Source organism: Pelodiscus sinensis, chromosome 1 (genome assembly GCF_049634645.1).
Source record: "Pelodiscus sinensis isolate JC-2024 chromosome 1, ASM4963464v1, whole genome shotgun sequence".
Classification (NCBI taxonomy): Eukaryota; Metazoa; Chordata; order Testudines; family Trionychidae; genus Pelodiscus; species Pelodiscus sinensis.
In genome coordinates this window covers 305656277-305678031 of record NC_134711.1, presented here as the reverse complement: position 1 = coordinate 305678031, position 21755 = coordinate 305656277, and the positions used below count along the sequence as shown (strand labels likewise).

At 43.5% G+C, this 21755-nt stretch overlaps 1 protein-coding gene across 5 annotated transcripts in view; it reads left to right on the top strand.

The window, feature by feature from the left end:
• Positions 1 to 21755, top strand: part of MRE11 (MRE11 double strand break repair nuclease) — a 55930-nt gene that overhangs the window by 16242 nt on the left and 17933 nt on the right. For 4 of the 5 annotated variants that reach the window (XM_075919364.1, XM_006134410.4, XM_025190354.2 and 1 more), the window contains 2 exons: positions 8801 to 8904; positions 19042 to 19215. In XM_075919364.1, the coding sequence (XP_075775479.1) occupies positions 8801 to 8904; positions 19042 to 19215 (278 nt within the window). The remainder of the gene's footprint in view (positions 1 to 8800; positions 8905 to 19041; positions 19216 to 21755) is intronic. The other variant, XM_075919365.1, reaches the window with a different exon arrangement.

Sequence of the window (21755 nt, the reverse complement as noted above, 5' to 3'; positions counted from 1 at the left end):
TCTTTCGTGTGGAATAGTGTGTTCTGTTTGCCCTGATTCATTATAAGAATATTTTATTCCAGGTGTCTTCTGTCGTAGTGTTACTGCTGTTTAAAACAGCAGTCACTTGTCACAGTGAAAATCCTAATATGACTAGACTGAATATTAATAACTGAATAATAGTCGTTGACAATTTTTGTCCCAGTAATGAATCCCTAATGGTCACTAATGAAGATGTGATTTACATAAGAACATGCAGTGCTAATCTAATGGACTTCTAATGTAGTACATTAGTGCTTTATAGGTAATTTAATTCCATTGACAAGGTTTGTTTATAGCAACACTTGAATTAAGTTGAAAACATGCTTCATGATTAGTAAATACACTTAAAAAGCTCTTAGCTAATTCTGAATTAGGTTGCTCTTCTTTTGTATGGGGCTGTTGGACTTAATTGAGCACATCACTTTTAAAAATGACTTACCTTATTAGTTCTTTGGAACTGCAGAACAACTACTGTAATCCTGATCGCTTTGGGTTAAAGAACTTGTCTGCTTAATATGCAGAAAAATCAGTGTCATGGGGGTCTGTTTGTCTCAGTGGCTTCTTTTCTTAATGCCTCTTAACACAAGGTTGGTGACTAGCAGAATTAATACAATTCAGGATTATGTACACGTATACAAGATCTGATTGTAAGTATACAAGATCTGATTGTAAGACACTACGGGTTCACTGTTGTGTTCAGCAGGAGGTGAAGGGATACTGGTGGGCTATGTCTACAATGGCCAGTCTTGCGCAAGAACATATGCAAATGAGGCGCAGCAGTATGAGGCAAAGGGCTGTTGCGCAAGAAGGAGCAGTCTACACTGCTCCTTCTAGCACAAAAGCCCCTTGTGCAAAATGGCAGCTCATTAAGTATTTGTTGTCATCCCTCATTTGCATATGTTCTTGCGCAAGACTGACCATTGTAGATATAGCCCTGGAGTTTTTATATCTGTAGAACCCTACAGCAGGGGGGGTGGGAAAGAAGAGGGGGTACTTCAAAGTGGCAGTGCTGCGTGGAACCTGATGCTGTGCTCCCCGTGGCTTTTCAAAGCAGCAGTGCCGCTTGAAACCCAGAGTCAGCGGGGGAGTCCCCAGCTGACCCTGGGCTCCATGCAAAGCTGCTGTTTTGAAACACCGCGGGGAGCACAGGGCTAGCAGAGGACTATCTCACTGGCCCCATGCTCCCCACGGCGCTTTTACCTTTGAAATGTAGCAACAGCCTTAGGGCTGTTTCTACACTTCGGAGATGGAGGTGCTCTATCGACTAATTGAATAGTTGATACAATTTGCAAATTACTCGAAATTTAACATCCCTAGAACCTTACAAAGCCCCAGATATCTGCTTTTATATCCATGGATATCTGTTGATATCTGCGACTTATTTTGGTGGATGCAGATACAAAATTTGTATCAAGAATCATGCAAATTTGTAAATACCCACTTTATATCTGCGGGTATCTATAATCATATCCATGGCTCATTTATGTGGATACAGATTTTGTATCTTCACAGAGCTCTATATATCTGACCTCAGATGTAGATTTTCCATTACAAGGCTAGAGCTGATGAAGGTGTTCACGTTGTGTGTGTCAGATCAGAGATAGGACTTGACTAGTGCTGTTGCTATAGCATTTCCCAATGGAAAAGACCTGAGTATTAGGTTACTCTGCTGTCGTGATGCTGTAATAGGTGAAGTTGATTAATTCTTGGTGTCTGTAGAACAGCGATGGGCAACCAAAAATAGGCAGTGGACTGCATGAGTGGCCCTCCTTCTCCTCACTGGTCCCCAGCAATCTGTGCACACTCTGGATCTTGTGTTTGACTTGGAATTGAAAGTTGGAATTGAAAGGCAGCTTTGACAGAGAATATTGATTACCAGCTGATTGTTCTACCAGTGCTTTGGTGGGACTTCATAATGTTCCACTGTTGATAAGATGGACCCCAAATGCCCTCTTTCAGAAGGAAGGTGATACAGTTCACCATGGTTTATAGGTGATGTCTTGTATACAGTTTTCATATTACTTTCTGGGTGAAAATGCTAGGTGATGAAGGCCAGTAAAGGGGTACTGGCTCTGCTGTTGCTGTTGGTTTGCCAGTATTTCACTGTAGAGGAGTTGTTGTGTACCCTTGGCTTGGGGCTAGGACAGGGATGGGCAATAATTTTTTGCCAGGGGCACTTTTGAAATTTTTGAAGTGGACCCAGGCCACACATGAAGGGTTGGGGCATCGAGCAGAAGGGGCGGGGCCAATATATTTCTGCATTCCCATCCCCAGACAATGATTGGTCTGGTGGTGAGAGAATGCCTTTGCCCCCATCCCACATTCTCCCAAGGTGCCCATGCCCCTGGGGTGGGAGGAGACTTCCCTCACTCACCTGCCCCTAGGCCAATCAAGGCATGGGGGCGGGGGAGTGTGCGAAGCCTTCTCCTCTCTTTCCCCCCCCCCAGCCCTGCGAGCAGCATGCAGTGCTTCAAAGCACCACATGCTCCTGGCAGGGCAGGAGGAGGCTTCCTGCGCTCCCCTGCCCCCAGGACAATTGGGGGTAGCATGTGAAGCCTTCTCCGCTCTGCCCCCTCCCTGTGAGTGGCACTTCATAGCGCTATGTGCTCCTGGCAGGGCGAGAGGAGGCTTCACATGCACCCTTGCCCCCAGGCCCTAATTGCCCGGGGAGCAGCAGGGCCTCTGCAGCCAGATCCACCAGCTTGGCAGGCTGTATCCAGCCCGCGGAGGCCCTTTTGTCCGCCCCTGGGCTAGGATGAAAGCTAGTTGGCTGCCACTTGATCTGATAAGATGGAGATAATATTCATGGCTTGTAGGAAGTAGTCCAAAGAGTATGCAAAGAATAATTTGATACCTTTCACTGAAGGAGCGTAACCACCATTTGAAATACAGTTGCATATTGTGACAGGTTGGATCACCGAGATCTTCTTGAGGCCAGTGAGTTGATCATAGCACTGAGCCTGCCTGCCTACCTGTCCTCTGGGGCTCCCCACCACCCTGTCCTGCTAGATCAGAAGCTCTGGTCTCCCACAGCAAAGGCATAGAGTTGGGGTTACTGCCCCCCTTTTTCAGAGCAAAAGAGGAGCTGAATCAGCTCTGGGAGGGCTGAGTTATAGAGTCTAGACAGGAATACAGGTGCATTGCCCTCAAAAGGGACCAAAACCCCAAATAAATCTCTTACCCTGTATAAAAGTTTTACACTGAGAAATATCATAAGGTTTGCTCTTTAACAATGAAAGGCAGAAATGCACAGCTGTGGCTCCCCCCACACACCTTTCAGTTATCAAATACAGTGTAAACAATTGTTAATAAATAAAAGTAATTTAAATATAAAAAGTAGGGTTTAAGTGATTGCAAGTGATAACAGACAGATTGAAGTAAGTTACCAAGCAAAAAATAAAACAAAACACGCTAACTAAGCCCCCAGAAATGACAGATTCAGGCAAGGTTCAAATCAATCGAACAGGTTTATTGTCAAGTGTGATGCTCTAACAGTTGGTAGCAGAGATTCTACAATCCTGCACCACTGTGCATTTGGCCCGCGTTGACAAGCTACCGACACACAGCAGGCCTATTGCCGTATAACAGATATTAACAGCGGTGAGTCAGAGTTAAGCCATTGTGCACTCTGTGGCTACGTCTAGACTGGCATGATTTTCTGCAAATGCTTTTAACAGAAATGTTTTCCGTTAAAAGCATTTGCGGAAAAGAACATCTAGATTGGCACGGATGCTTTTCCGCAAAAGCACTTTTTGCAGAAAAGCGTCCGTGCCAATATTGATGGGGTTTTGCGCAAGAAAGCCCTGATCGCCATTTTCGCGATCGGAGCTCTTTTGCGCAAAACACATCTGAGCTGCCTACACTGGCCCTTTTGCCCGAAAGGACTTTTGCCCGAACGGGAGCAGCATGGTATTTCCGCAAGAAGCACTGATTTCTTACATGAGATCGTCAGTGTTCTTGCAGAAATTCAAGCGGCCAGTGTAGACAGCTGGCAAGTTTTTCCGCAAAAGCAGCTGCTTTTGCGGAAAAACTTGCCAGTCTAGACACAGCATGTAAGTCTAGGCAATGACACCTGCCGTTTCAGGTGCCTACTGTATATATCCCTCCTCCTCCTCCCCTCCAAGGTTGGCCAGTGTGCATAATTTGCGGTGCCCTTTTATAGACAGATACAAACAACGTACATCATTTCTTTATGTACCATGTTACCACCCTCTGTTGCCTACTTACCACCCCTCACATTGTGAAAAGGGGGCTTACTTACTGTCCTTCATGCTGTCAGTTTCGACCCGGTCCTGAACCTAGGTCAGTATGTACGTTAGTTTTTGCAAAGTCTTTGTACCAAGACATTCCTTACTAAGATGTTCTGCTACTCCCCTTTTGGCTTACAGTCTGACCTGGTGCCTCCCTATGTCCATTCATGCTCTACCTAACTTACACAATCAATAGGGCCTCTTTCTTGGCTCCTGTGTTACTAAACCAAAGTCTTGGTCACTAGATTGCAGGCCAGCTGCTGTTTGCATGTTACAGGCCTCTATTTAGGTCTGCTGACTCCATGTTACTCACCCTCAACTTACTACATTTATATGCAGATTATTACCCCCAATAGTAGCTCTAATCATCATTTCTACTAGCTAGGCAGCCTCCTGGCTTAGGTCCAGTCTTTCCCCTGTTCAGTCTTAGATACTTCCAGCACACATCTTGGGTGGTAAGAGTGAGTGGGTCTCTTGGCATCTGCCCCTATTTTTGGTTTCTCACCTTTTATATCCCTTTTGCCCAAGGCAGGAATCCTTTGTGTTTAGTTCAAATTCTTCTTACCTTGAGTAGAAAAGTACAGGATCCAAAATGTTTTCTAGCACCAGATGGCTTGGCGATAGCCTGGCAGGACTAACCTCATGTCAGGCTTATGAGAAAAATAAGACTATTCACAAGTCATTGGTTTGAATACTGAGCCATTATGTTTCCAGAGTATCACTAATGGCCCTCATTAGCACATCTAGATTTATAAACAGATTCACACTTTATATTTCTAACATTACATGCACAAATCATTCTTGTATGTGATTTAAATATACTTTATTTATAAATGTAACTTTAAAAAAGTCATGTGATGGCATCATTTTAGGCATTTTGCCTAAAACATCTTTGAGGTATGTATATTCTTATTCATAAGCTAATTTTCATAAAGCATGGGGGGGTGACACAAATTTAAATATATTACTAAGTCCTGTGCTTATGGATGCTCAGAGAATGTGGCCAAGATTACTTTTTCCTTTTATGCCTAGTAGAAAGCATGTGGCCTTTTCTGTTTGATATGGACTTTGCCAATTATCCTTACTTTCATAGGATTATTGCAATGTTCTAACCAAACTCAAGCTAATGAAGAATGTTATGACTCATTTATTATGCAGAGCTTCATGTTGGGAGCATGTTACACCAGTGCTCTGGTGTCTGACTGGCTGTTAGTGTCTGAGTGGAGTACAAAGCATAGTTTTTAACCTGTAGGGCAGGCATGTCCAAAGTCCGGCCCGTGGGCCAATTGCGGCCCGTGTTCCGGTTTAATACGGCCCCACAGGTAATTTGGCAATATCTATCTCTTATGGCCCCCAACGAATCCCCGAGCGCCGCTCAGGACTAAGGATGAGCTCGGGCGTGTTCGCAGCTCCACGTACCAGAACCCGCCGGGAAGCTGACAGCGCGCAGCGCTAATCACAGGTACTGAGACATTTTCCCAGTCCACAGCTGCAGAGATCAGGAAATGTCTCAATACCTGTGATTGGCGCTGCGTGCTGTCAGCTTTTTGGCGGGCTCGGGCACGTGGAGCTGCGAATACGCCCGAGCTCATCCTTAGACTCTTCACCACACACAGCCACAAAGGCAAGAGAATTCTTGTTGGGCAGTGTATTAGTGCTCGGACGAACACACTTAGACCAAAACCTCTGGCACTGCGCTCACGTGATCCCTTCCCCTTCTGGTCAATTTCAAAAATGGCGACTGTAAATAAGAGAAGGAAAGTTGACAGTGAGGGCCGCCGCTTCCAGGACAGGTGGAAAGTGGAATATTTCTTCACTGAAATACGGAATCACTGTGTTTGTCTGATATGCTAAGAGACTGTGGCTGTTTATAAGGAATTTAATGTCAAGAGACACTACCAGTCGAGACATAGCACATACGACAAGCTAACAGGGCGCGACCACAGTGAAAAGTTGAAGCAACTTGAAGCTGTTTTAATGTCAAAACAGCGATTTTTTCACAGGAGCCCGTGAGTGAAATGAAAATGCCACAAGGGTGAGCTATGAGGTGGCAACGTTAATTGCTAAAAATTGCAAATCTTTTGCTGAGGGTGACTTTATCAAAGAATGCGTTATGAAAATGGTTGAGAATATCTGTCCCAAGAAGAAGCAAGAGTTTGCCAACATTTGCCTGGCTCGTAACACTGTAGCACGGAGAATTGAAGAGATTTCATCAGATATTAAGAGACAGTTGACGTCCAAAGGAGTGGATTTTGACTTCTTTTCAATAGCCTGTGATGAAAGCACAGACCTATCTGACATAGCTCAGTTGCTGATTTTTATGAGAGGGGTGGACGATGAAATGAATGTGACTGAAGAGCTACTTGACCTCCAAAGCCTTATGGACCAAACAAGAGGAAAAGATTTATTTGTTTCTGTTAGTTCCGCCATAGATGACATGAAACTGCCTTGGAACAAAGTTACTGGGATTATTACTGATGGGGCACCTGCCATGGCTGGTGAACGAAGTGGATTATCAACCCTAATCTGTAACAAGGTGATCGAAGAAGGAGGCAAAGCTATTAAACTCCATTGTATCATTCATCAACAAGTTCTCTGTGCTAAACATCTCAAATATGTTCATGTTATGAAACCGGTGCTAAAGACTATTAATTTTATTCGCTCTAAAGCCCTGTGCCACCGCTAGTTTAAACAGTTTCTACTGGCCATCCAGGCTGAATACGAAGATGTTTTATATCACAACAATGTAAGATGGCTCAGTCAGGGGTCTGCACTGCAGCGTTTCTACTCTCTCAGAAAGGAAATCGGAGAATTCTTGGAAACAAAGGGACAACCAATGCGAGAACTATCTGATCCTATTTGGCTGGCTGATTTGGGGTTTCTAGTTGACTTAACAAAGCATCTGAATCTACTGAACACGAGTCTTCAGGAGAAAGATGCAGCGGTGAACCAGCTTTATTCACACCTCAAAGCCTTTGGAACAAAGCTGCAACTTTTCATAAGGCAGTTGTCACAAACACAGCCCAATATCATACATTTTTCAGCGTTGCAGGAAATAATGAACAGTTTTCCACAGGACAATATCAGTGCGCAAACGAGCAGGTATGCAGCAGACATCGCATCTGTGGCTGCGGAGTTTAAACGGCGCTTTCAGGATTTTGCAGCTATTGAAAAGGAGATCAGCCTTTTCTCCTCTCCATTCTTTGTTGACCCCGATGATGCTCCAGATCAGCTGCAGCTCGAGCTCATTGAGCTGCATTGTGACAGCGAGTTACGCAGTCGTCACCAACAGCTCTCTCTTGTGAACTTTTTACCGCCAGCTGGATAAGAGCCGGTTTCAAGAGATTCGAACATTGGCTAAGAAAATGCTGAGCTTGTTTGGCTCAACATATATGTGTGAGAAGACATTCTCTGCTATGAACTTTAACAAGAACCACGTGAGGACAAGACTAAGTGACTCTCACCTGCGTGACATTTTGCGCATCAAAACCACTGCTTTTGAACCAGACCTAGCCTATGTGCTGCAGTCCAGATCTCAGTTTCACCCTTCACATTAGTGCAGGCAAGTTTTTTTTCAATTGAGATGAATACATTGTAAAATCTCAGTTAATGTCAGTTGGTCTAAATCAGTTATAAATGTATTTGGACACAACATGTATACTTGGTGTTATGTTCCTGTTCATATTTTTTTAACTTAAAAGTTGACAGACAACCTTTATTACCAATAATATGTAATGTACTTTACAATGTTCCTGACATATATTTCAGCTTCCTGGATTTTTTTTTCATCTGGCCTTTCAGATATGAAAGGCAGAGTGATTTAACACCTGTTTAGATTTGTCATCCATGTGACGAAATGAAAAGTATGCCGTTTGCAATAAACTTTGCATAAAATAGTTAATTCGCATTTAATTTTAATGGTTCAAAGAATGTCAGGCAAAATGGTTGGCCCTCATGCATGTTCACTTCATTAAATCTGGCCCTCTTTGAAAAAAGTTTGGACACCCCAGCTGTAGGGCATTAAATGCAAGCTTTTAGGACCTACCTACATGAGACACTATTTCTCCTCTTGTTATATTTGAAATCGGCAAAGATATTTGAGCTGAAGTTCCTTCAGTATAAAAGAGAGGGAACTACTGATACTGTATTTTCTATGGGAGGCCTTGGATTTTGGAAATTGTTCTCCTTTTGATCTGACAGAGCCCAATTTTTGTTGCTCAATCCCTGTATTTTTCCAGGCATTTAGGAGAGTGAAAGGGTTTTTATTATTTATGCTTGTTACAAGTGGAATTCTCTTTGGACATATTTGTATATTATTGTAGCGGAAAGAATAGAGTATTAACTGGATATTTAAAGAACAATTCCTTGACTGATGGCCAGCACTTTTGCAGGAAACTTATTTTCAATAATGTTTTAATTTTCATTAACTTTTGTATTACAATGAATCAAGATGGTCTTAGTCGTTTATAACACCTAAATTGATGTGTGAAGATAAAAATAGATTATTTTAATATATATCTCTTTTCTAGAAGATGAGGTTAATTTTGGAAAGCTCGTTAGCAGGCCTGCTTCAGAGGGGATGACCCTGAGAGTGGAAGACCTTGTGAAGCAGTATTTTCAGACAGCAGAGAAGGTAATTTTATTGCTGTGTTTAAGTCCTGGATTCATTTATAAAATCTCACATTGGATTATTATGCTGTTTTCCCTCCCCCCCCCCCCCCCCCCCCCCATGGATGTTCGACAGGGCTCTGTCCTTGACACCCCTTCTTGTCTCCATCTTATCTCTGGTTAATTTTATCTGCAAACATAAATTCAGTTACCCTCTCTGGACTGACACCTCACTTGTCTCTTTGTCCAAACTGAAATCTCTGACGTCTTCACATGGATGTCTGGCCATCAGCTCAAGCTCATCATGATTCAGACTGGGCTCCTGAGCAGTGTTCCTGCTAATACTTGCTATTCTTGGGTGGGTTATATTTTTTGGGGGGCAGATTGAAATTTCTTATGTGCAGCACCAATACTAACACAAAATATTACCGGCCGTCCTCGCTATAAGTCCAAGATACATTCTAAAAAACTTGAACTTATAACGAAACAACTTAAAGCGGGGAATGTTTTTCCCACGGCTGACTTCCATTTGCACAAATTGGGTGGTGGTGGTTTTTTTTTTTTTTTTTGCGTTTTAGGGGTTTTTTGCACAACTTAAGAACAGGGAATGTGGGGACTTAAAATGCATCAGTTCCTACAAGTGTCAATGACTTTAGTGCGGAATGGATGTATACCAGGGCGACTTATAGTGGAGACGCCCTGTATACATGTACGTACATACACGTATGTGTGTGTGTGTGTGTGTTTTTAAAACCGTCTATAGGTGTTGTCATTAATAGGAGGAGTGCTGGCTAGCACTCAGTGATTAAAGGTTAAACTCAGGTAGCTAGCAAGAGGGCTGGCAGGGGGCCAGAAGAACCAATGGGATACAGAGCTGATATTTGAATTGTATTTAGATACCTGGTCTGATCTTCCTTTTGTGTGACTTCTATGTTAAGGGCTTTAGGGAGCAACATTCAGTAAGCAGAATTACCATGCCTACAAGGAATATTGGGCATGGAAGTGGACTGAACCAGGAAGGGATCATGAATAAATAAAGGAAAAATGTGTATTTAGTCGCGATCAGAGCATTTTTCTTTGTTTTGGTGGTTTGGTTAAACTTCTGTGTGTGAATCTATGTCTTTCCTCCCCCTATGTCTTTCCTCCCCCATTCACTATCTAAGGTTATGTCTACACTACAAAGTTAATTCGAACTAACAGATGTTAGTTCGAATTAACTTTGATAGGCGCTACACATACAAACCGCTAGTTTGAACTTAATTCGAACTAGCGGAGCGCTTAATTCGAACTAGATAAACCTTGTTCTACGAGGACTAACGCCTAGTTCGAATTAAGTAGTTCAAATTAAGGGCTGTGTAGCCACTTAATTCGAACTAGTGGGAGGCTAGCCCTCCCCAGCTTGCCCTGGTGGCCACTCTGGGCACCACCAGGGAAACTCTTCTGCCCCCCTCCTGGCCCCGGAGCCCTTAAAGGGGCACGGTCTGGCTATGGTGCCCGTGCCAGGTGCAAGCCTGCCAGCATCCAGCCAGCAGACCCAGAACCTGGCACAGCACGAGCCAGCCACCCGCTGCCACCCAGCCCTCCGCCTCTTCTCGGGACCAGGCTGGCAGCTCCCAGGAGCCTGCCCGGGGCTGCAAGAGGCGGGCGCCGCCTGGTCTAGTGTGGAGATCGTGGACCTCGTCCAGGTTTGGGGGGAAGCCTCCAACATCCACGATCTCCGCACTAGGCACAGGAAAGTGGCCGTCTAGGGCAGGATAGCTGCCAGCCTGGCCACCCAGGAGCAGGTTTGCATCAAATCAAGGTGGTCCAGTGAGACCCCCGACCCTGAGCTTAGAACATAAGAATGGCCGTACTGGGTCAGACCAAAGGTCCATCTAGCCCAGTAGCCTGTCTGCCGACAGCGGCCAACACTAGATACCCTGGAGGGGATGGACCGAAGACAATGACCAAGCTATTTGTCTCGTGCCATCCATTTCCAGCCTTCCACAAACAGAGGCCAGGAACACCATTTCTACCCCCTGGCTAATACCACTCCATGGACCCAACCTCCATGAATTTATCTAACTTCTCTTTAAACTCTGTTATAGTTCTAGCCTTCACAGCCTCCTGCAGCAAGGAGTTCCACAGGTTGACTATTTGCTTTGTGAAGAAGAACTTTCTGTTGTTAGTTTGAAGCCTGCTACCCATTAATTTCATTTGGTGTCCTCTAGTCCTTCTATTATGGGAACCAATGAAGAACTTTTCTTTTATGCACCCTCTCCACACCACTCATGCTTTTATAGACCTCTATCCTATCCCCCCTCAGTCTCCTCTTTTCTAAGCTGAAAAGTCCCAATCTCTTTAGCCTCTCTTCATATGGGACCTGTTCCAAACCCCTGATCATTTTAGTTGCCCTCCCCTCTCCCATCCTCTCTTCCCCTCTCCCACCTCCTTTTCCCAGTCTCCCCGAGTTTTGTTCAATAAAGAGAGTTTCTATTTTTGAACGTGCGTGTCCTTTATTTTGTACATGAGGAAGGGGGGGCTAGGGAGGGGTAAGCTGAAGGAGGTGAGGGAGGAATGGGGTACGAGCCCCCGATGGGGAAGACTGGGATGGCTCTGCGGGCTCCTTGGGGTGGAAGCTGTCCTGCAGCCCCCCGATTGACCCGCCCCCGGATGGCAGCCTGCGGCAAGTGCAGCTGGGCTGATGGCCGAGTGCTGTGATGTGCCAAGTGTGGGCATTCAGGGCACTCCAAGCCAGGACTGCTTTGCTGTCCCTCATCGAGTTAGACAAGCGAGCGGGGAACCCCTGAGAACTGTCTGTCCAGGTTGGGGGTTGGGGGTCGGGTCCCTTTAAGCACAGCCCTTGGCTAGCCTGAGACAGCAGCTCTACGCTCTAAGTCCTAATCTGATGCCCTGCTGGCACTGCTTCCGGCCATCTTTAACCTCGGTTCCGGGTCCACTCAATGTGGACATGCTAGTTCGAATTAGCAAAATGCTAATTCGAACTAGTTTTTAGGTCTAGATGCACTAGTTCGAATTAACTAATTCGTATTAAATTAGTTCGAATTAGTGTTGTAGTGTAGACATACCCTAAGAGTGTTCCCAGAGATGTTCTCTGTGTTTTAATTTATTTTACTCAGTTGCTCTGTAATACCCAGAAGCCAAATATGTTTTATCACGTATATCTTTTTGTTTTAGCGACAAGGAATCCTGTGGCTCCTTATAGACTAACAGATGTATTGGAGCATAAGCTTTCGTGGGCAAAGACCCACTTCGTCAGATGAATGTAGTAGAAATTTCCAGAGGCAGATATAAATATGCAGGCCAGAATAAGTCTGTTTTATTAATAAAATTACCTTTTTTTAAGGCAATGATTTGATGCTTGGTTCCTGGAAGGAAACAGGAGGTCTATGTATATGCCTGCTAGCCTGAGAGGTCAGCTATAAGGGAAAAAATTTGTTTCTTTTTTCAAGCTCTCTTTTGGCAAAAGAGCTTGGGGTGTCTCTGGGGAAGGAATTCAAGCTTCCTGTTTTTTAGGTTTTAAATCACTCAATGATGGCAGCTACCTCTCAAAGTCAGTCAGTCTGTGATTCTAGGGAGTTTCTGTAAGCAAAGCTTAAAGAGGCAAGGTATTTGAGGTCTCTTGCGGGCTTCCATCTTCTGCACTCAGCGTGCCAGAGTGAAGAACCGCTCTGGTGTGAAAGAAAATGCATTAAAACAAGGGATGGTAAACAAGGAATAATGCTCATGATATTTAATATGAAATCAAATAAAAAAGAAAATTAACATTACCCTTGGAGTACATGTGTATATATTTTCTAACAACTCAAGCTAGTAAACACACCAAAATCCATATTATCCACGTATAGCTCAGCTTTAAGATGCTAAACAAATCTATGAGTTTAGCATATCTCTGAGAAATAGTCATGCTATCCTTGCAAATACTAATACAATATTTACTGACACTGGAAAGGAGAGTAAAATACATTCACTAAGGTTTAAACAGTTTCTCTGAGAAATGTTTAGAATCCCTGCTATACAACTGTGGTTTCCAACATGGTAGCCACATGTGGCTATTTGGCTGGTTGAGTGTGGCTAGTTCACTATAGTGGTTAGTGCTTCAGAAGTGGTCGGACACCATTGCTACATAAGAACAAGTGAAACACAGACCTGTAAAAACAGATAAAAGTTCTGGTTTGAAACTTTCACTGTGTGTGTCACCAAAGAGAAGCCCCAGAACAAATCAACACATGGCTTCAGGGATTGTAGATAGATACATGTTTCAAAGACCTTGTAAACAAGGTGTCATCCTACAAAACAACTAACATCACACCTAGTACTTGCTACTTCTGACTCTCAAAATCCAGAACTCGACCACATAGCAAAGATCTGACCTTTAATGCAACAGTATGCCATGTATTACTAATTAATACGGGATTTTAAAAAATCATTAAGATCAGAGTTTTAGATACAGCCACTCCCTGAGTTACGACCACCTCCACTTATGACCATCCATACTTACGACCAAAGCGGTCATGAATGCGGATCTAAATGTTGGTTCGTAACTTGTTTGTAACTCAGGGAGCGGCTGTATATGCAACACTCCAAAAATTCTGTTAAAAAAATCTTTTTCTTTCTTACCTTAAACCATTAACCCCTATGTAAACTTTTTTTGAAATGTAATCATGCAAATGTCCTGGTACACACACACACGCCCTCCCCCCATGTAGCCTTCTTTCCCCTCCACCTTTTCATCCAGCCCAGCCAGACGGAGAGGACTGCAATCTGGACTGCAGCGAGTCAAGACATGCCAAACATCTCATTGCACAGAGAGGCCAGCACCTGCCCACCTTTCCCCCACCAAACCCTATGCATTCTGCTCCCCCACCCCAGCTGAGAGCTGGAATAAAATCATCCTTCTCAAATTTGCAGGCACCAGCAGTCTAGCTGGAAGTCGGAACACAACAGGCTCTCCACCTTCCCCCATCTCACGCAGCCCAAACAAACTCTACTTCCACTTCACCCCAGTGCCAGCACCTACCCACCCCCTCTTTCTCCCATGTACCCCATTCCGTCAGCTTCCCCCTCAATCTCTTTCCCAGCCCAGGAGGCTTGAAAAGAGTGCTAGTTTTCTGCCTATGCCCCTCTCTCTTCTCCCCTTCACCCCCCACCACAGATGGGACTCCCCAAGCTCCCCCTGCCAGTCAGCTGAGCTCCGTCCCTGCACAGAAGCTTGGAGTCTCAGCGCAGGGCTCACTAACGAACTGCACAGTTGCGCAGCTTACAGGGAACTTAGCTCCTAAACTCTCCGTTCCACCCCTCAAGCCATCCCTACTACTTCCTTCCTTGGTTACAGTGGATAGTGCTACTTGTGTTAATTTTCAAGGCCCTTCATGGCATATTCCCATCTTCTCTAGAATCATAGAACTGGAAGGGACCTCGAGAGGCCATCGAGTACATCCCCTGCCCTCGAGGCAGGACCAAGCACTGTGTAGATCATCCCTGACAGGCGTCTTTCTAACCTGCTCTTAAATATCTCCAACAATCTTTTTTTGGTTATTGAGATGTTAACTTTTTCATCTCTCAACAGCCTGTGGTGCCAGTATCCATTTCCCATTTTGTGTTCCCTTTTCATGCTGCTTTTCACACTCAGGAGGAGTTCTCCATAAACATCCACAAAACTAATGACTTACCCTCCTTCAAAATCCTCCTCAAAATTTTCCTGTGCCTTGAGATCAACAAAAAACATGACAACGGTTAGGCTCTGGGCTGAGCCTTATGTTGATCAAAATTGGCTCATTGTTTCCTTGTACTCTGTCTATATCCATCTCTTGATTTTTAAATTGTGAGCTCTTTGGGGCAGGGGCTGTTTGTTTTGCTTGCTTTCTTGTTTGTTGGTGCTTAAGTACTGCTGTAATTCATTCTCTCCCCCCTCCCCCTCCCCCAAGTATAAGTTACGTTAGGTCAGAAACTCTTATTAAGGTGCTAGGACTTTACACTTTCTATTTCTAGGTGACATTCGTATGTCTAGAACTTATGACAGTAGTTGCTCTGAAGTGCATGAGTAAGAATTAGGCCCATAATTCTTGATTCTGCAAGACTTGGGTCCTTAGAGACTACCAATGGGGTTAATGCAAGTAGCTATAGGGTTCTTTCCCTTTCATCTTAGAAAGTTCTGTGAGACTAAGAGGATTATGTATTTAACACAGTTTTGGAAGTTTTTTATGTCCTATTACAGTGGTCACCAACCAGAAGATCGGGATTTACTAGTAGATCTTGGCGCCTCAGACAGGTGATCCTGACAGCTTTGGCCACGAAGTTATCAATCCAGCACTTCAACTGCCCTTCCCCTCCCCCAATTGCTGCACATCTGCTGCACATCTCCTGCCCTTTGCCTTGGAGCTGTCCCCTCAGGAGCCTCTGCTTTTTGTGCAGGGCAGGGGAGGAAGAAGAGGGGGTGCTGATGTCAAGGTGTTCCACTCCCACCCTGTATCCTGTCTCCACAGAGCAGAGAGGGGGAACAACAGGACTTGGGATGGAGTTTTCTGGCTGCTTTTGGGAGTGGTGCAGAGTCAGGACAGGGGTGAGCCTGCTTTAGCCCCACTGCATCACCACCAAAGAGCCACCTGAAGTAAGCAGCGCCCACCTGGTGCCCACATCCCGAAACCCTACCCCAGTTATGAACTCCATTCTGCACCCCAAGTGCCTGCCCTAGCCCCAAGCACCTCTACATCCTAACACCCTCCCATAGCCTGTACCTAGAAACCCCTCTGGTACCCCAACTGCCAGACCCAGGCTCAGCTCAGAGCCCCTCTCATACTCCAGATTCCTTAATCGAAGACCAGACCCTCTGCCCCAGACTGTTGAAAGTGAGGAAGGACAGGGGAGGGAGGATGGAATGAGCAGGAACGGGGCCCTCACAGGAGCACAAAGGAGAAGGGGCAAGGGTATTTGGGTTTGAGGTAGATCTTGGATTGCACTTAAAGTCAAAAAGTGATCTTGTGCTTAAAAAGTTTGGAGACCACTGTCCTATTATAATTGCTTGCTATTGCATTTGTTTTCTTTAATTACAGTAATAGCTTTTTCATTTAGTGACAAACTTCCTATTTTAATACATTTATATGAGTTTACTGAATGTCAGAAATAATACTGTCTTTAAAATGACAGTTCTAAGTGTAATGCTGATGCATTTGCTTCAACTAACACTTTATTTTAATAGCTATGTAGGTACCTTTTAAAATTTATCTAACTGTTCCTCAGTAGAAAAGGCTCCACTGCTTCTAACAAGTGTTACAAAATAGCATCTTACGGGGCAGCTGAAAGACTTGAAAATAAATTAAGCACACATTATGTTCCTAAGTAAGAACATTTATTGCATCATTACAACAGACTAAAGAAGAAAGCATGCTACTCAAAAGTCAGTATCCTTGCTTGGAAATAGGTATACGGCTTTAAAGAGCTGACTGTTCTGGAAAAAAAATTGAAAAATAACATTAGTAATTTCTACATTTTGGTTTAATCAACAGTTGCAGCTATATTCTGTCTGACAAAACTAGTAGGAATTACCGATGTTTACAAAAATTACAAACCTCCACTGTTGGGAGCTTTTGATAATTTAGAACACAATATTAACTGTTGTGTAATTTTTACAACTTTCTTTAATAATTCTAAATACTATAGATTCTGCTATATAGCAACCATGAGAATAACATCTTCCATTTAATGGAAACATATTGCCAGGAACCAGTTCATTCTATTATCATCCGTGGATTTGGATGTTAGGAACTGGTATGTCACTGAAGTAGCAACTGTTTTAGAGGAGAGGTCCATCCTATAATCAGCTTCCAGGCTCTGAGCATGTACAGCTAAACTTCTGTGTGCCATGGTTTCCAAAAGCATGTGCCTATCTCTCGTCAATAGAGTTTGGCTGCTAGAGGCCCTGCGTGATCACTGTCCTATGCATGTAAGAATGGCTGAAAGGTTTGATGTCTCCAAAATCCAAGTTATGCTTTCAAACAGCCATAACCTTTACCAGGAACAGCACGTACTGAGGCTGTAAATGTCAGTGTTATGGGAAGGAAACAGATGTTGGTGAAGACCTGTGGTTCTGGTTTCAGCATATGCTTGGACAAAATGCTCATCTCTCTGAAACAGAAAGTGAGTCAACTGGTAGCAGAGAAGTTCAGTCCTGCAGATGGCTTAGTTGGAAAGTCCACGACAGCATGGCTTAGTTGTAAGAGCATGGCAGACAGATACCTTACACAGCATTCTCAAGTAGTTTCATATACATGAAATCTTTAGTGCTGACTAGTCTCTTTTATCAGGGCATTCCCAGCAGAGGCCTTGGCATTCTGACAGAAGGGGTTGCAGGAATGTGAAAAAGCTATATACCACATCATATTGCTGTGTTATACAAACATGGATGGGACAGAGAAATGGCCTATAATGATCAGAAAGGGCAAATCCCCCAGGCTTCTCTAAGGACCACTCAGAGCTGCCTGTGATCTACAGAAACTCGGCCAATGTATGGATGGATGACAAGTTTGCTCCTTGAAAAGTTGCTTAAGAACTGGAACAGGGAACCTCTGGCACAAGATCGCTAGATGTGCCTCTTATTGACATTGCTTAGCACATTCAGCTGATGTAAAGCTATCACACTTTGTGTTAAAATTCTTGCTCCGATGAAGCCTTGATCATGTAGCCAATGAACTGTGTGCATCATTGCTTCTTTGGTGTTGACCCAAATCTACAAATAGTGTATGTTGTTAAAAACAAACAAAAAAAACCCTAATATTTATAAACGCACTTCACATCGCTAAGGAGTCCTGGGTTGCTGTTCTCCCATAGACTGTTCTAAGTGGCATTGGGAAGGGAGAGCTTATAATAATAACTGAAAATGATGGCTTGTGTACATCGATATGCTGGCCAATATTTCTGTTCCTATAAATTCTAACAGGAGAGGCGTTTAAAGCTGTTGTTGAGTTCGATAGTTGATTGGAGATGGAAGGTGAGGTTTCTGATGCTGAACTTCTGGAAATTATAGTGGTTGTAAAGTGTCAATAGGCCAATAAGGCACAAGGGCATCATGAATCGTGCATCATATGGTGAATCCAAAGAGGCTTCCCTCACAGAGCAGCTGGTGGATGTTTTTTGCAGGTTATTCCAGAGTTGTGGCTTTGAGAACTGTTGAAACTGCGTGCAAAACTGAGATGGATTTATGGGTGGAGATGGCAAACAGTAGAAAGGGACAACTTTTAAGACCTTTGCAGTAAAATATCTTGTCCACTTTTATTTGTGGCACACGAGCACTGCAGAAACAGTATAGTTCAGCATACAGAGAAATTGTAAGTGTTTCTTAAATTTTAATTTTTAAATGCTTTTTCTTTATCATTGTGGTACTTAGCAAGTGGAGATTTCATACGTTTTCTGTATGTGGAGTTGGCGCACTATACAGCGTATCCATTCCTGTGTATCAGTGTTTAGTTTTTTCGTTTGTCCTCAAAGTGAATAAGCGGTTTCATAATTGTACAATGTATTACTGTTCTGTACTTGGTTTTTGTGTATTCCCCTGAAAACAGTGCTTTCTACATATTGGCAACATCTGGATAATAGCAACTTTTTGATGGGAGCCAACAGGTTGCTGTGAAGTGAATTCTATTATATCTATAATAGACAAATAATTTTCTTTCTGATTTCCCAGCATCTAGTCACATATTTTAATGGTTACATTTTTTGTTTTCATGTTGTACAGATAGAAGAGTGCTGCTAAAATATTATTTAGTAACAGACTTGACTTATTTCACATTTGAGGTACAAAAATAAATGTAAATGTAGTTTACTTCATTTTAGTCATGAAGAAATGCAGTAAGATTGGCATTATTGCTTTCTCCATGTAAATGATTCACTTGTGAGATGTATTTTACTCTCTTCTGTCATCACTAATCATAATGCTTTTTAGCTTATTAGATCTTAATTTGATTTACATAACATTAATTCTTTAAAGCTAAGATTCTTGATGAGCGACTATTATTCAGCTTTTCCTGGTGTTATCCAATTCTTTGACTAACATCTTTAAATATTTTTGTGTATTTCTCTTTTCTGAAGAATAATATAACATTCTGGAGTAAATATTGCTGTTTGAGGGAAGTGTTTTTTAATGTCTGCCCCTTTCTATCTTTTAAAGAAAGTACAACTTTCACTCTTGACTGAAAGAGGAATGGGTGAAGCAGTGCAGGAGTTTGTTGACAAAGAAGAGAAAGATGCTATAGAAGAGTTGGTGAAATTTCAATTAGAAAAAACACAGCGGTTTCTTAAGGAACGTCACACTGATGCAGAGGAGGCAAAAATAGATGAGGAGGTGGGTACTAAATTACTCTGTTCTTCTAATTAGGTGCAACCTAGATTGTAGCTCAATATTGTGGTCTATTGACAGTTTTGTGGATGTTTTGAAGCTTGCACAACACCTTTCTCTAGCCAATCCCCTCATTCCTTCACTTTCACGAGCACACAAAAAAGTTAAATATTTAGCTTAAAAGTAGCTTAATCTATTTTTAAAATTGTATCTTGTAATCTGATATGTTGCTTCTTACTCCATTTTATATAGTATTTTAATCTACTATATATTTGAGTTTGTCTGTATCTGCTCAAGATCTTCTAAACCAGTATACAGCCTCCTCCAAATTCAGCTTCTTATCATAACTTAAAGCGAGGTAAGGGTTTGGTGGTGTGAGGAAAATGGGATGTTCCTGGAATGGGATCGCTTTTCATAAAACCATCTAGAAAAGAGACAAAAATCACCAGGCAGGTAAAAGGGGCTGAGTGGGGGTGCCCCACTTTCTACCCTGTCTCCAGGGGACTGCCCTAGCCTCCCAACCCCCAGGCACCCTTTTCGGAGGGTAGGGGGAAGTGAAGCTCCCCCTTGTTCTGATTCATATAGGGACATAGTTGGCTGTTCCCCTTCGTCAGGGAGCAAGGGGAATGTGCAGTTTGCTGCATTCCACACTCTGGCTGGGGAGCAGACGGACCTGGACCAACCTCAACCGGGGGTCATTCACCCCTCCCCTAGCTGTGCCCACTGGAGCTGTAGTGGCTGTGGACAAGTGACACAAAGCCGGGATAGCATTCACTCTGTTCACTTGTTGTGTTGCATGTGATTTCTACTGTCCTGTACCATTCTGTGTAATGTGTGTGTGCCTCAGTTTCCCTGGGCACTGCACTACTATGGGGATGGGAATTCTGGGTGTGACTCATTCAGAGAGGATGCTATGGCCAGCATGTTCACATGGCCTAAGCTCTCTTGTAACCTGAGCCTGGAAGGGGTGTGTGGCCAGGTGACACCTTTTTCCAAGGAATCTGGAAAAAGGAGGAGGCGAGGCTGCCTGCAGGAATGGAACTGCTTGCTGAGTGTGAGTTAGTCTTGTCTGGCTTGGGATACAGGGAGGGGGGCCAGAGCCCTGGTTTTGCCCCCTCTTCCAGATGGATTGTACTGACTGCTTCTGGTTCCTGTGCTAACAAGTCTGTTCTATACTGTATCCCTGTGAACCAATATACTTTCTATTCTACCTGTTGTCTGATAGTCACATTTGGCTGCAGATGTGAGTGCAAGGCCCGGTGACTCTCCACACCTCCGTGACAGGGTACATTGCTGGCTGTTCCCCTTTGTCGGGGAGCAAGGGGAAAGTGTGGTTTGCTGCATTCCTCACTCTGGCTGAGGAGTACAGAGGGCAGACGAACCTGGACCAGCCTCAGCCAGGGGTCATGCCTGTGTCCACTCAGCCTGTGTCCACTGGAGCTGCAACAGTTGTGGACAGGTGCTTCTCGCTTGGTCCCAGAATGCTACGGTAGTCCTCTCACCCCAGGGCAGCTGCATACTGAACCTCTCGATCCCATCCCCATCCCAGAGCAGTGATTTAAATGAAGAATGTACATTGTGAGGTTGGCTAACTCAGTTGTTGGAGCGTCAGACTTTTGGGAATTGGACTTGATGACCTCTTGTGGTCTCTTCCAACCCTAGGATTCTATGGTTCTATGATTTTCATTTTATTTTCCAAAAAAACAAATATTAATTTGAATTAAGGATCTGAGCAACACCAGGTAAATCTTCTAATTGTTCATAATAGAATCTTGTGCATATACCCACATGTACACAGATTTGTCATTTGTTAAGTGTAGGCCACATGTACCTTAAGCTCAGCACAAAATTGACCACTGGCATTTAACAATAATATTTGGAGTTGCACTTGCTCATGCCAGTGGCAGATTTGACCATTGGTTAAAACAGCAGCAGCTTGTTGCTTAGTTTGACTTGAAGATTTTTATTTTAAACAAAGCAGTGGGTCTAGATGCATATCTATGATGCCAGTTTTCTCTCTCCATTTCTTTTTCTCTTTCATCTCCTTCTTACTTTCACTTCTATTTCCCTTCTTTATTACTCACTTCTACACTTGTTTTTTTCTGGCATTTACTGTACTTCTTCATAGCCCACTACTTCTTGTTACTCTGTTAACCCATTGTCTGTCACACTTGCACTATGCATCTCTTGTCATAGTTGATCTTACTGACTTCTCACAGTTGAGTTGACAATTCAAGTGTCAAAGGGGTAGCTCTGTTAGTCTGTAACTTGAAAAACAAGTAGTCTTATGGCTCTACTATGGAGATTAACCAAACTGTATAGAATCATGAACTTTCATGGATGATTTTGCCCACAAAAGCTCATGAAACAAAAAAAGAGAAACAGGAGGGAAAAATAAAAGCTATTGCAACTGAGCTTCACCATTCTGGCTGTCACCCCCTCTATTTTTCTGGGACCTCAGTACTTCATTACCATGATCTAGAGAGGTGTCCTGACCAAAAGACAAAGAAGAAAAAGGAATCTGGGTGACATCACCACTTCAGTGG